The sequence below is a fragment of the Miniopterus natalensis genome, chromosome 8, assembly GCF_054644295.1.
Source record: "Miniopterus natalensis isolate mMinNat1 chromosome 8, mMinNat1.hap1, whole genome shotgun sequence".
NCBI classification, from domain to species: Eukaryota; Metazoa; Chordata; class Mammalia; order Chiroptera; family Miniopteridae; genus Miniopterus; species Miniopterus natalensis.
In genome coordinates, this window is record NC_142088.1 from 81,806,981 (window position 1) to 81,822,456 (window position 15,476).

The window sequence follows — 15,476 nt, forward strand, 5'->3', positions numbered from 1 at the left end:
ATAGATTACTATAACTGATTGACATCAGGTGATTTTATATGCAAGCTATTGGTCCCTGGCCTCCAGATGAAACCCTGGCTCAGAACTGTGCAGTAGACCAAGGAGTGTGCATGTGGCAACATCTTGGCTTCTGAACCCAAGCCTGGTCATGCCTATAAACGATTCAGATCTGATTTTCTTAATGACCTCATGCACCTTATCACAACTCCACCTCAGAAACACCACCGACCAGATCTGACAGGTAAGAGGTAGAGCAGCCGAAAGTTACCCTAAACAAGTAATTTCACTTTTCATGTAGTTTCTACTGAAAATGAGATAAAGACTCTGAAGAGAAAGCCAATTCAAGTTACTCTAAAATGAGTTTTAATTTTTTGTAGTTCAGCCTGTGCATCCCAATTCCATGTAAATATGTAGGGCTGATGATGTCTTTGAAAACTTTCTAAGGCAACAGTCCTTAACCATTTTTTCAGGTTAGAGACATGTTTTGTAAATGAGAAAATGGAAGATTTTTCAAGATATTCATACTGAAAATTTCAGTCTGTATATTTTTAAACACATTTTAAAGAATTACGATCAAAATGTTCATCAGTCGTATTTTTCAAGCCTTTTATTCAGCACACTTTGTTTGCAATGTAAAAGATCTTGTTTTGGGCCCAACCTATGTCATGCCATTCTGACTCTCTCAAGGCCTAAGTAGAAAGGTACTTCCTGAAAAGCACAGGTAAGACTGCCAGCGAATCTTCTCCAGCACCAAAGTCGGCCGCGGTCCACGCAGAACGCATTGTGAAGGCACAAGCCAGCAGTCTGACCACTTCAAGCCTCAGCAAAGGAACGTGACAGTATAGAAGAATCAGTTGTGCATTTAAAAAACAAAATACATTTAGAGTCATTTTAAAAAGTTCAAATTTCATTTGTTGATCCATACATTAGAGAGAGAGAAAAAGGTGGAGTGTTATATTTAACTGCCCCAAATAACGGTGTTCTGTTTCAAAGTCTTCTTTCTTACATTTACTTTTGTCTTCCACACCTCATCCCACTTCCAGCTTTTTTGTTCTCGTAGCTTTTATATATATTAACTTTTCTTGTGGTTTTGGTACCTTTACAACTTGTTTAAAATAAATTCACATCACATTTTATATAATAACTCTGTAAACTACCAGTCTATTTTTAAGTCTTTACATACAGAACAATATTTTCCCATAGCTAATAATATTTTCCTATAAAACAAAGGTCTCCTGCAGCAGTGTCTAAGCAGTAGTTTCTTTTCAGGTGACTTACTTTCTAGAGCACTTAAAAATAAAAGAGAGACTGAAAAAAAGCAAAGAGTTTTGCTTTGGGTTTCAGTCTCCCAAGATCTCTCCCTAAAGGCCGTTTGTCTCATGCTCTGCACCTCTGGCTACCCTGACAGATCAAAAATGAGCCAGGAGCAAATCACAAACACACAAGACAAAGAAACAGAGGAAAAGCCCATTGGTCCAGATACTATGATCTTGCTCAAGTAGAAGAGATGCCTTCACTTAGAAAAGATAAGAAAATAACAGATCCATATCCTTGGGGACTATGTTTACAGCACAGGATTTGACCACTGATTTTCAGGCAAGGGACCACAGACTTATATTCTTCCTGGTGAGGCGCTGCCTTTGATTATAGGATGTGGGGGGATCTTTGTGCTCTGACTTCTTCTCAGGCTAGCCGGTGAAATCCCAAATTTCCTACAGGGAATGGCAGATGGGAGCCTTGATACAAACAGCTGAGTCCCTAAAGATCATACTTTTTAGCAGAAAATAAAATACCTGAGTCCCCCATTAAAGGCATCACATTGAGGGCCTCCAGGAGGACTACTGTTTTCTAGACCTTTAAAAATAAAGTACTTAGCACTTGCTGCAATATACTGAAAAACATTACAAGCGGCCACATTGCTGATATCATTCATATTTTTCAGCAGCACAACTCCATGAGATACAGTGGAATTCCCCAGTCACCGTCCTTCCTCTTGGTGTGCACATAACACTAGAAATACCTGGCAGTTTCAACCTTCCTATAAAGTAGTTAACACTTGTCTTGATATGCTTTTCTTCTCCCACAACTATAAACTGATTGAGGAAAGAATATATACAGGCAGCTGAGTTCAATAAGCTCTGTTTAAATTCATTTTGCTTCTAAAACGGGAGCTCCTGACTTGGGTGCACTGTGCAGCTGGTAAGGACGGACTGCTAATGTGCTGAGATCACTCGCCCGACTTGAAGCAGTGGCGTCTGCTCTTGTGAGACACGCATCCTGCATTACATCACTTTCTCTCTGAAGGTTACTTTTTGTAAGGAACCTGCTTTGTCAAGGGCTGTTATCAGTTTGTAACAGAAGTTGATCTTTACCACAGGGCTTCTTAACTTTGGCACTCTGACACTTTGAGCAGGATGCTCTTTGTGGGCAGGAGGTGCTGGCCTTACACACTGTGGTTTGTTTAGCAGCACCCCTGGCCTCCACTCACCAGATGCCACTAGCATCCACCTAAGTTGTGACAACCAAAACCCTCTCCAGGCACTGCCAAATGCCAAGAGAAACTTAGCCCTACCCCACCCTGAGAACCACTGTTTTTCTGTTTTTTGAGGTGCTTTAGTATTCTGTGATCACAAGAACAAGGGTTTTATCTCATGACACTAGCTTCATGGACACTCTAAGTTTAACTAAGGTTAAACTCTTAGTTCCTAAGAAATGTTACCTATGGGGAATCAGGAGCTAGAAATAGGAAGATATACATTATTTTGATTATTTCTCCATTCTCTTAATTTTGGACTTTTTCCCTCACGTAAAGAACACAGTTTAAAATACACTAAACAACACTTAGTTCTGTTTTTCATTATTTCTGTTGATTGGCAAACGTGGTCTCTTCTACTGCTCACACATTTAATTAAAGCAACCTCCTTTTGTCATTTAATTTGGATTTGCTCCTTGACTTCCCATATCTGTTTTAAAATAAAATAGTATCTTTTTTTTAAAACAGAAAGCTATCCCACAAGGTTTATAGACTCCACTAACATGGACCTTTTATAGTGTATTTGCTTATTACACTGGTTAGGATTAACAAATAAACATACCTCCTGGAAATTCATTTTTTCTGTCAAGATTCCTACTGAGCAAAAAGCTTGGTATACAGAGGTTGGGATCTAAAGAATACAGATATAAGAAGGAACCTATATTCTTTAAGTTGTGTACCCACTCTAAACTCAAGTTTAGGGCTCAAACCCACAAATGAGAATCTATTTTAAATACTATCATTAAAAACTACAAAGTACATATCATTCTCTTCTTGTTTTCCAGGTCTCTCCATCACCACCAGTCTGTCAGTGACACAGAGGAAGACTACAGTCTCTAGGTATTCCAAATGATCTGTTGTACGAGAAAGAGTGGCCCTGTACTAAAGTGCTTTACAATCTCTGAACCACATCAGTACATTATAAAAATTAAAAAAAAAAGTTTCAAGTTCTTGTAAGGGGAAAAAAAGATTAAATATAAAAAATTTAGGTTACTATTATTAAACAAATTTAACCAAGAATCAAGAGAAACACTTTCCCTCTTGTCTTTTTTTCTCCCCCATCTCTTTTTTATAAAAAAGAAAAGTGCAGTCAGAGAGAAGGTGACTGAACCGATGGGAGCCAGGCAGAGGCACAGGAGAGGATGCTAGCTGCTAATGACAGTGCACAAACACGTGCCTTAGGAGTTCACCCGCTGAAGGTCTCAGTTTGGCCTCTATAAAGATCCGTTTGAGGAAATCGCGAGTGTAGTCCGAGACGTGCGGTGGCAGCTTTGGGTTTGTTGGCTGAGTGGCGATTTTAAAGATGGCAGCCATTGCTTCATACTCTGCCCAAGGCGGTTTTTCGGTCAGCATTTCTACCACAGTGCAGCCCACGCTCCTAGAGAGAGATTTCAATTACGTCACACAAATGATGCCATCACGAAAGAGACAGTTAACTACAAAATGAGAAACGGAGTGAAGTCCATATGCATGTATGACTCGATTTCAAGTTTAGTTTCATCAAAAGGTTATAAATATATATAACATAATTTAAACATAAGAATCAATGAAAATAAGCCACAATTTAAGGACTGACTCAATGGTTAAGCATAAAGCATTACTCGTTTTGTAATTTTTGCTTTATGTAATTCTCTAAACTGACATTAAGTATAATTTTTTGGCCTTTATTTTATAAATACAAATATTAAAAATCCTTTGTTTGCTTTTAGGTGCCTAAAATGAGCACCTATTAAAAACTTTTCTGACAGGAAGTAGGAAATGGCCATTTTATGTTCTAGCTTAAAATGACTAAGCAATTAAAGAATAACTGAATTATAAGAGACTAACAATAAAATTAATTACTTTTAAAGTTCTTCAGGGAAATGAAAAATAGTTTTCTGATGTTGAAATTGCTTAAGATAAAATCCTTCATAAAGAAACGAAGACGGGTTCAAGAAGTCTGTTTAGTCAATAATTACGTTTCCAAGAGGCATATTAAAATATTCATCCTTGTAATCCTGACATCCTATTTCAGAAGTACAAAAGCTAATTGAAATCTGGCTCAGTAATTTCCATCCTGGTGGAAATAAGTGAGGCAGGTGTTTCAGGCAAACCCCGCATCTAGCCTACCAGATGTCTGCTTTCCTGCCATAGCCTTCTCCACTGATCACTTCCGGGCTCATCCAGTAGGGCGTGCCTGTGACAGACTTCATTCCTGTCCCCGAAAGACAGATGGTTTGAAGCCGTTTGCTGGCCCCAAAATCTCCTAGTTTGACGTTGCCAGTTGAATCTCGCAGAATATTTGCACCTAAAAATAAGAAACATCCTTATTTCATTATCTTTATTGCCAGTTTGGAATGTAATATAAAAGAGCAGCAGCAGAGAATTAAATTTAGCAGACTTTTGAATGTGTCTCCAAAAGGGCTGACTTTCATCTTCCAAACAGTACCTGTTGCAATGCCAGTCACACAGTGCGCATTCAGGATTTACAAGACAAATTCTAAATTTTTAGTCAAGCGTGTGCTTTAAAACCTAAGAGGAAGGTTCTCCCATTGAAAAGCACTGATGCGGAGGGAGGGGAGGGGGAAAGAGAAAGGGGAAGGGCCCAGAGCAGGATGGAAAGCAACGGCGAGCTCTTGGGCCTGGTTTCTCTGTCACAGAGCAAGAGGCTCGTGGCTGAAGCTTATTTCCCTGAGAAGAAAAATGTTCCTGAGGCACCCTCATAATCAAAACTTCTAGCATGTTTTTCTCCTGCTATATAACATAATGTTAGTTACCTGACATTTTATAGTTTTTCTAAGTATTGGGTTTTGCTTTATATTAATTTTACTTCTCAATTTCTATATATTTTAAATCTTTTCTAAGCTCTCTTAGAGCTTTCTGTTTTAAAATTTCATTTACTTTTATAACAAACTTAGTTTATTATAAATAGACTGACTGCCTGGCTTGAGGTAATTTGTTGAATTCTCCATTGTTAAGTGTCTTCCCCCCTCCCCCCCACTACACTCTGTGAAGGGCTCACCGTGCGCAGCCCACAGCGAAGGAGGCAGGAGTTAACACTCCAGGCTGAGTAGATACATCAATTATTTGGAATTATTCTGCACAAGAGATTTGTCTTCTCTCTCTCATTTATTTATTCGACCATTTGTTTGCATCAGTATGAACACATGGATATTTATTTTATACTTTGGGGTATAAACCAATGTGACTTTTTTTTGCTCACACTGTTCCAGCTTTGGCCATTGCGAACTCTTTCTATTGGCTCCTGTGTTCCTTTGTCACAACCCCATCATTGTGTTCTTGTCTGTTTTTGGTTTGGGGGTGGTTTTAGCATCTTCTTACTTTCAGGCATTATTAGATGCTCCAGGTTCTACCTGTATATTTCCTGCTCAAGTCCTAGAGTCAGACATCTCTCCAAGGAGCCTGGTTACTTTTAATGATATCAGAGACCATGATTCAGATGCTCAGTTCATTTATTTTTTATTTTCTATTTTCCCCTTTATTTGTCATTTTAAAACTCAATCTTCTTTTCTGGGATTATAAGTCTTGTTTCTATCTTATGTAAATTATTTCTATTCTCATTTTTAGCTTTTTCTATAAACTACCTGTTTTTAAATAAGCAATTTATCTAATTTTTTAATTTATTCCTTCAAGTCTAATATATGATTCTTATAATACATGGGCAGTCCTGCATTAAAATAGAGCTTACTTTGGTCTTAACTCATTGATAAGTATTTTTTTATGTGTAAATAAACACATCCTTTTAGCAAATTCCCTATGATCATTTTCATTTTACTTGTCCATAGAAAATGAGATAAATTCATTAATATTATATCCATTTTACTTATTTTTCTTTCTTGAAAATAAAGCTATCTGTGTATAATCTTTTTTGGGGGGGTCACCACAGGTTTATTTTTTAATTTTTAAAAATATATCTTTATTGATTTCAGAGAGAGGAAAGGAGAGGGAGAGAGAGATAGAAACATCAATGTGAGAGTGGAACATGGATCAGCTGCCTCCTGCAGGCCCCCCAGGTCTGCAACCCAAGCATGTGCCCTGACCTAGAACTGAACCAGCAACCCTGTGGTGCATGGGATGACACTCAACTGAGCCACAGTGGCCAGGGCTACTTTGTTATTTTTAAGTCTCCTGTAACCTTAACTATGTATTTTTTTGAGTGAGGGGAAATGATGAAAGGCCTTGTAAATATTTTTTTTATTGATTTTTGAGAGAGAGGGAGAGAGAAACACTGATCCCATACACACCCTGACTGGGGATCGAACCCACAACCTGGGCATGTGCCCTGACCAGGAATCGAACCGGTGACCTTTCAGTGTATGGAATGACGCTCAACAAATTGAGCCACACTGGCCAGGGCTTAACCATGTTTTATATTTTTAAAAATCCTTATTCTCTTATTCTTTTTTTTTAATGGCCTCTAAGGACAGTGAATAGTGGAGGAAAGCTACATTTGGACAGGAGAGAATGTATCCTGTGCATTCCCACTGTGAGCTTCTGTACTTGTCTTTGTGTTCTCCCAGCAAATGCCCAGCCTAGTGGATGGGGCTCTCCACAGCCTCTCTGCAGGGGGGATAGGATGCATTCTCTGCATGCCAGAAGCCCAAGTGAGACACATACAGGTGATTCTGTAGAACAGCACTGTCTACCCTGTTGAACATCTCACTCTGCATCATGTAAAGAGGGCTCGGTCATAAAGCCACTATCTCTAAAATATTTAACCAGGGGAAGGACAACAAACAAGCCAGATTTTACTAGCTACAAGCTGGGCAGGCACAGTCCCAGGCAGATCACAGACAGGGAGAGCTATCTCTGAGGAGTAATCACCAAGGTTGAATCAATGCCCATCCATACAAAGGGCTGGGTAGAAAACGTGTAGTCATGTTCCCAATATAGACTCCTAAGTTTTCAAAACTTATTTTGGATACCTTAAAAGCAAACTATTAAGGAGATTTTTCAAACACACACAAAATCAGAATAGTATACATACCCATCTCCAAACCCCAACAACCATCTGGAAATCTTCCCCAACTGTGCTGCCAGCCACTCCCTCTCCCATCTTATATTATTTGAAACAAATTCAAGACATCACGATCAACAATTCAATACATAGCTTTAAAAGATAATGACTCTTATTACACCTAACAGGATGGATAACAACTCCTTAATAATGTTAAATATATACTCAGTGGTTTTTACAGTTTTGTAAAAATCAGAAGCCAAGGAAGTTCCATACACTGAGACTCAATATATCTTTTAAGTCTTTCCCAATCGAAAGCTCCCTCTAGTCTTTTTCCTTTGCAATTTATGAGGAATCTAAGTTGTTTGCCTGTAGCTTTCCCACTGTCTAGGTTTTGCTGACTCCATCCCAAGGCATCATATTTAACATGTTCATCTGTCTGATAGATACGTTCTATAATTCTAAAATTTGACAGCTGAATCTAGAGGCTTGATCAGACTCAGATTCTTTTCTCCTTTTTTTTGCAAAACTACTTCATAGATATGATAATGTAGTCCAAGTGATAGGAAGTATGTCATGCTCAACTGTCTCTGTTTTAGGTGTCAGCAGCTGTTCATGTTTAATGCTTATACCTACTAATTCATTACCGGCTGTAAATTGGCACTATTCCATCATTCCTTCTTCATTTGTTAGTCAAAATACTTCTATAAAGACAAGTTTCGTTTCATCCACTGTGTGGTCCTCAATGGTGTAATTAGTAAAAGAAAGGCAGAATAAAGGAATCTGCTGTGAAATGAGTTCATTCCTTAGCAATAAGGATCAATTAGTTGTTAGCCTGTTTCATAAACCCATAAACTCACAGGTTTAAACTTAAAAGTCATCAACTATCTTTCTTTTTCCCTTACAATGTAAAAATTTCTCATAAAATTTGCGAAATAGAGAAAAAGTAAAAACTATGCCAAAGAAAACAATTATCACTCACCCTGCCATTTGGAAATAACCACTGTTAATCATATGAAAATTTTTCTTCTAGGTTATACTTTTATTTTACAAACTTGTGACCATTTGCCCATCTAATTTTATACCTTTTCTCCTGTCAATATATTTGCCCTATAATGATTTTAAATCAGCTTGTTTCTAACCTCCTCATTTTACCAATATGGTTCGTCACTCCTTCTGGCAAGGTCCACATGGCAATAGCTCCCCTTGGTTCCTTTACCTTGTCTCAGCATGATTACTAAAGAGAGACTGGCTTGAACAGAGATCATTCCTTATAGAATAATTTCCCTATGTGCTTCCTTAAGCTATCAGCTTTTGTACTTGACAACTGAGGTCTGCCTAAGCTGGGTGGGTCTTGAAATGAAAGACAGGCTCCTATTTCTTTTAATCACGAGCCTCCTCATTCTCTGGCTCACTAGTAGCTCCTCTCGTGCACAGGATCTGGCTCGGCACCTGCAGCAGATTCTACCACATTATCAGACACTGGTCAGAGGTGTCTCTTCAGCCTAAACATGGCCATGTTCAGATGTGGTCACCACAGGAAGGCTGTCAATACCTGGCAGCTCGTAAGAGCCCTCAGGAAGACCAATAAAAATGTATTTTATTATTTTTATATGTGTATATTTATTATTGTTATCAGTTGACTGAATGGAGTCATCGTTTAATTTGGGGTCACAACCCAATATTTATGGAACCAAACTTCAGTTTTTATAGACTCAAACCTCCAGGTATGCTTTGCAGTACAGGATTTTAAGCACCCTCAAATTTTACACATCACCACTCACCTCTGTCTCACTTCATGCATTTACCTTACATACCTGATCCCTGAAAACAGCTGAGTTTTAAAAAGTAAGCTTAACTGCGGTGAAGTTCACCACAGCTCAGTTTTAGGCTCTCTTCCTCCCTCTTACTTTCTCCCCAGGTAATAACACCCACTCCAAGGGCTTTAATGAAATATGATCTCGACATAAAGTACACTCTCACCATGGCTCTCTGAATGCTTTCTACATGCCAGACACTATTTTAAGTATATCATATGGATTAACTCATTTAATCCTTATGAGAATCCCATGAGTTGGGCATTACCAGCATCCTTGTTGACTACAAGAACGGAGGCAGAGAGGGACTCTGTGTCTTGTGCGAGGCACGCGATTAATGACAGATAAAGCCAAGAACAAGGCCATCTAGTGTCAGAGCTCTCTCTTAGCCATTACACTCTAAGCCTGTGCTCCATACATGAAACACGGTCTCAGTTTTTATGATCACTTGAACCTGACTGATCTGTGAATCTCACAGGGGAGCTGCCCACTGTGGAGACGTGAACATCAGGACAAGCTGGAATACTGACTGAGTCCATGAGAAAGCAGAACTGTTTCCTATGGTATTTTCAAGGCAGATGTATTAATTTAAATGTTACATTTCTTAACCATATTACTCGTTTCATTCATATTCACACACAAAAGAACTGTGTACTTAAAATAAAAAATACCTCATTACCTACCTTTGATATCTCTATGAACAATCATATTACTGTGCAAATAATGGACACCCTCCAGAATCTGACGGGTGTATTTCCTAGTCACATTCTCAGTAAGAGCTCCATATGCTTTTAATTGGTCCTTAATTGAACCCTAAAAGAAAACAAAAGAAAACTATGGTAGGGTTTGAAATGAAAACCACTGTATTAAATCTCTATTTTTAGAAGAATCCTAGCTTATCAGTGGGAAGCTTTAGTTGGAGAGCACAGGATTCTCAGCAAGAGCACATCGGCCACCTCACCCCTTACACCCCACCTGCTCCCTGACTGGGCTGTGGGAGAGCGTCGTCCCAGCTACAGGAGGCCTTCAAGACGGTTCTCGACCCGTGTTTCCATGGCTGTGCTGGTTCTACTGTCTCCTATCCCTCACAGCTGTGCTTTAAAGATTCCTTAGTACTTCTGTATCGTTTTTGCCCAGGTTATATTTTTGTTTTTCCTATTTGTTTTCCTATATGTCCTACTTAATTATTTTTTCTTCTTCTATTTTTATTATTATTTTTTAAATATATCTTTATTGATTTCAGAGAGAGGAAAGGAGAGGGAGAGAGACAGAAACATCAATGATGAGAGAGTCACTGATCAAGCCCGCAACCGGGCATGTGCCCTGACCGGGAATTGAATCCTGATTGCTTGGATCTTAGGTCGATGCTCAACCGCTGAGCCACGCCCGGCAGGGCTCTTCTTCTATTTTTAAAAGTGTTTTATTGATATCTGCTCATTTATTTCTCTGGAGAAAAAATGAGTATGATGAGATAATCCAAACACGTGAGGGTTTTGGGGGTTTTTTAAGCCTTGCCTGAGGATATTTTTCCCATTGGTCTTTAGAGAGAGTGGCAGGGAGGTGGGGGTGGGGGGACAGAAACATTGATGTGAGAAGCACATCAATTGTTTGCCTCCCACAGGTGCCCCTACCAGGGGATCGAGCCTGCAACCCAGGTATGTGCCCTTGACGGGGAATCAAACCTGCAGACCAACACTAACCAATGAGCCCACTGGCCAGGGCAACACATGAGGCTTTTAAGGTTTTCCTTTATATACTCAACATTCTAGCTCAAAACGTGAGAAAATATATTAAAGAGAAATTTCAAATTTTCCTAAGTGTTTTTAAGGCAGGATGGTGCCACCTCTCAGAATGCTGAATCAGTCGCAGTGAGAGGCACTTGAGTTTCACAAAAGCGGCCCTACTGATTCCAATGTGCAAATCTGGTGAACAATAAACCACTTTAAAAGATGGAAGGTAAGTGCTTCCTGAGGGACAAATCTTTTCTTTAAACAAAGAATATATTCAAATGTTTCTGCCTTTCCTTGAATTTTGGTAATGTATGTACTTCATCACATAAATGTAGATAGATCCTTGGATGTTACATGTTTAACCCTCTGCTGCATCCACTGTTCACGAGCTATCCCTGAAGGGGCAGACAGAGGCAGTTCTGCTGGCCATGGCTGCAAACTCAAGGAAAGCCTCAGGCAATGAGTGAACCCAGCCAAGCCCCACATCTATCAGTAAGTGTGGCTTGTTTCTTTAGTCTACTTACTGTGCCTTTACTTGAAGTAATACACAAAATAACCTGGCTAGTATTGAGCTTTCCAAACACTAAGTCCCCAAATACTTGTAGGTTGCAAATGAGTGAGGGACTTATGGATCCTTTAAACCCTCAGGCAGCTGGGCCAGTGGCTGAGGGCACTAACAGATCCATTGGTGTCATCCTTATACCTATGTGTGCCATAAAAATGTTACCTTCTTCAGTATAAACAACTGGAATGGCTTGGGAAGCACTGTGAAAGCTAAAAAAGTGTGAGAGTGTGTGTGTGTGTGTGTGTGTGAATGTGTGAAAATACCAGATAAATCAACTGCTAGTACAGGTACTGAAAATAAAATAATCATTCTAGACTGAAAGTAGTTGTAGATAAACCAAGGAATGGAACGCTACGTTTGAGAAAACTGAAGAACAGAATGATAATTTTGGCAAATCTTGAATCCAGCATACTTAATTTAATGAGATAAATCATATAGCATCATTCACAAACCTGGAGGTTCAGGAAAGTCTAGCAACATGTACGTCCAGCCCAAACACGCCATGGGCTTGCCATACGTGCAATTCATTTAGATTGTCAATGAACTACAACCAATTTGGTAACGTACTTTTCAAATTCAAGGAATGGCAGCCCATACTTTGAAGAGATAGCTACTTTTATAAAACCAAGTGTAGCTAATGAGAAATATGATCTAACACTCTTCCTGAATAGTTCTAGTTTAGTCCTAAGGTTGCTAACTATATAAAGATTAACCATTTCCATCTGTGATATAAATCAGCTCTAACCAATTAACTGTTTTATTAATTTTATCTTCAACAATCTGGGTCTCTAATCACAGTTATTCATAATTATTTTCTATATTAATTTAAATATTTATGTGATGAAATAGTTCAGTGATGAAAACCTAAATAAAAGAGAAAAACAGCCCAGCCAGTGGGGTTCAGTGGTTGAGCATCAACCCATGATCCAGGAGATCAAGGTTCCATTCCCAGTCAGGACACATGCCCAGGCTATGGGCTTCATCCCCACTGGGGGGCGTGCAGGAGGCAGCCAATCAATCACTCTCTCATCATTGGTGTTTCTATCTCTCTCCCTCTCTCTTCTCTCTGAAATCAATAAGATATATCTAAAAAAAAAAAAAAAAAAATCACAATCCCAACATAACACATTTTCATTTTTCTAAGTTTCTCTGTCCTTGTCCAAATACAGATACTTTTAAAGTATCATAATTGCCCAGCCAGGTGTGGCTCAGTGGTTGAGTGTTGACCTAGGATACAGGCGATCGGGGTTCGATTCCTGGTCAGGGCACATGCCCAGGTTGTGGGCTCGATCAATGACTCTCTCATCATTGATGTCTCTCCCTCTCTCTCCTTTCCTCTCTCTGAAATCAATAAAGATATATTTAAAATATAGACATATACATCATAATCATTATTAAAAACCATTTTATGCCCAGCCAGTATGGCTCAGTGGTTGCACATCAACCCATGAACCAACAGGTCACTGGTTCACTGGTTCGATTCCCAGTTGGGGCACATGACTGGGTTGAGGGCTCCAACCCCAGTAGGGGGTGTGCAGGAGGCAGCTGACAGAGGTTTCTCTCTCATTGATGTTTCTATCTCTACCTCTCCCTTACTCTCCCTCTAAAAATCACTAAGAACTTTTTAAAAAAAGCATTTTCTTCTCTTCTGCTCTTATGTAATTACTTTCTCCAACTTTGCTGCATAGCCTTCACAATTTTAATTTTTAACATATATTCTCTTGGACAATGCCATCATAATTTACTTCCACCATGGGCAATGAATTTCCTTTTTTTCCCATCACAGGTAATACTAAAATAAATGTATGCAGCTTTTTCCTTCTTTTGGGTTACTTCTGTAGAATACATTGCTGTGAGATTACCAGGTCAAAAGGCTTCAATATTTTTATGACCTTTAATACATCCCACCAGTTTGTTTTCCAAGTGGAGATTTTTTTTAAGAACTCATTTACATTGCCAACAGAATCTATGAAAATAAAAGTAGCAATAATGACTAACAATGGTATCACTATAAACAGTTAATAATTCACGATGACAGAAACAAAAAGTTTGCTGTTGCTCTTGTGAGACTGGGTACGTTAAAACCATTACTATCACATGCTGGTCCAGTTTTAAGATCCATAATCTTACCCTGCAACTTTGTACATTCTACATATAATTCTAATAAGCTATTCCCTTAAAGACCCATAAATCATGTACAGCCTATTAAATTATGGAAATGCATGTCTTTTTATTTTATTTATTTACTTATTTATTTATAATCCTCACCTGACGATATTTTTTCCATTGCTTTTCAGAGAGTGGAAGGGGGAAAGGGGGAAGAGGGAGGGAGAGGGAGGGGGAAGGAGAGGGGGAGGGAGAGAGAGAGGGAGGGAGAGAGAAGGAGGGAGAGAGAGGGAGGGAGGGAAGGAGAGAGAGAAAGAGAGACAGACAGACAGACAGACAGACATGTGAGAGAGACACATTGATTAGTTGCCTCCTGCACGTGCCTCAACCGAGGCAGGGGACTGAACCTGCAACCGAGGTACATGCTCTTGACAAGGAATCGAACCAGAGACTTTTCAGTCCACGGCCTGACACTCTAACTATTGAGCCAAACCAGCCAGGGCGAAATGCATGTCCTTTGAAATAAGTAAATATACCGCCATCTTGAAAGTCATTAGTATTAGAATGTACTCTACATATTATAAAATAACATAGAAGGAATGACAGAGTTTGCAAGTCACACTTTGTAGCTCCTAATAAAATCATTTACTGAGGTGACGACTATCAATCCGTGTTAAAAACATTAGGTGACAGCTGGAAAGGAACTGTATGCCACTCTCTAACTCACTACTTTCTGGTCTTCAGGGAAAAACAAAACTTGACAATGGAAGAATCAGGGTGTCAAGCACCCTAATCTCACTGTTAATCTTAGCATCACTAATAATGAATAACCCAAAACTGTGTATCTCCCAACAGGATGCAACATAAAGTACACAGCATCATCTATGATGCATTCTAACAAAAATGCTGAATTTGAGTCTAATTTAGACTTTAGATCTAACTTGGAGTTTACAGAAAATAAGGATGTCAAATCTATGTCATATAAAAACTGCTCTAGGTTAAAAGAGGAGTAAGGGGCATAGCGCTAAATGCACTGGGTCCTGAATGGGATCCTGGTTTGGACAAAGCAGTTATTATGAATATTTTTAAGGCTCTTAGAGAAATCGCAGGATGAACTGTGATGATGTTTGAAACCTATTTTAGTATATATCAGCATTTAAAAAGTGAGTTAAAAAATACAAAGATAGATGAAGACAGAAAATAAAATTATATTACTAATTATTTAAAACTCTTCCAAAATTTCATTAACTAGGTATAACATTTTATAATCAAAGTTTTATTGTTCTTCCTTCCTCAACTAAACCTTTAAATAAAACATGTCTATTTTCAAAGGACACACTAACTTACCCCTGGCATATATTCCATAAATATGGAAAGTGTTTTTTCCTGGGGATCCCTCAAACAGCCATAATACTGAACAATTCGTTCATGCAGCAAATTTTTCAACAACTGAATTTCACACTCAAGTGCATTTACTTCCTGAAAGACAGAACTCACTGTTAAGTCTACACAGCATTGTTAGTAAAAGTAAAAAATTTGAATTTCATTGACCATCAAGGTGATTTAATTCTGAAAGTTTTACTTCCTAAGGAATAAACATTTTTAAGTCTCTAAACAATAACTTTCATAACAGTCCTTGAAGGTATGCTAAAGCTATACTAAATCAGAGTGAGAATATAACTGAGCATTAAGAGGAAAATCCACAGTACAAAGTAGATAAGCATATCTAATTATCTGTTTTGCACATAATGTGTATTAAGGGAAAAAA

At 38.6% G+C, this 15,476-nt stretch overlaps 1 protein-coding gene across 7 annotated transcripts in view; it reads right to left on the minus strand.

The window, feature by feature from the left end:
* Window positions 1-585: 585 nt before the first annotated feature.
* The window catches only part of MAP3K2 (mitogen-activated protein kinase kinase kinase 2), a 65,917-nt gene continuing 51,026 nt past the window's right edge, over window positions 586-15,476 (minus strand). For all 7 annotated transcript variants that reach the window (XM_087819938.1, XM_087819939.1, XM_016201713.2 and 4 more), the window contains 4 exons: window positions 15,056-15,187; window positions 9,991-10,120; window positions 4,643-4,820; window positions 586-3,911 (listed from right to left, as the gene is read on the minus strand). In XM_087819938.1, coding sequence (XP_087676064.1) covers window positions 3,686-3,911; window positions 4,643-4,820; window positions 9,991-10,120; window positions 15,056-15,187 — 666 coding nt within the window. In that variant the 3' untranslated portion in view covers window positions 586-3,685. The remainder of the gene's footprint in view (window positions 3,912-4,642; window positions 4,821-9,990; window positions 10,121-15,055; window positions 15,188-15,476) is intronic.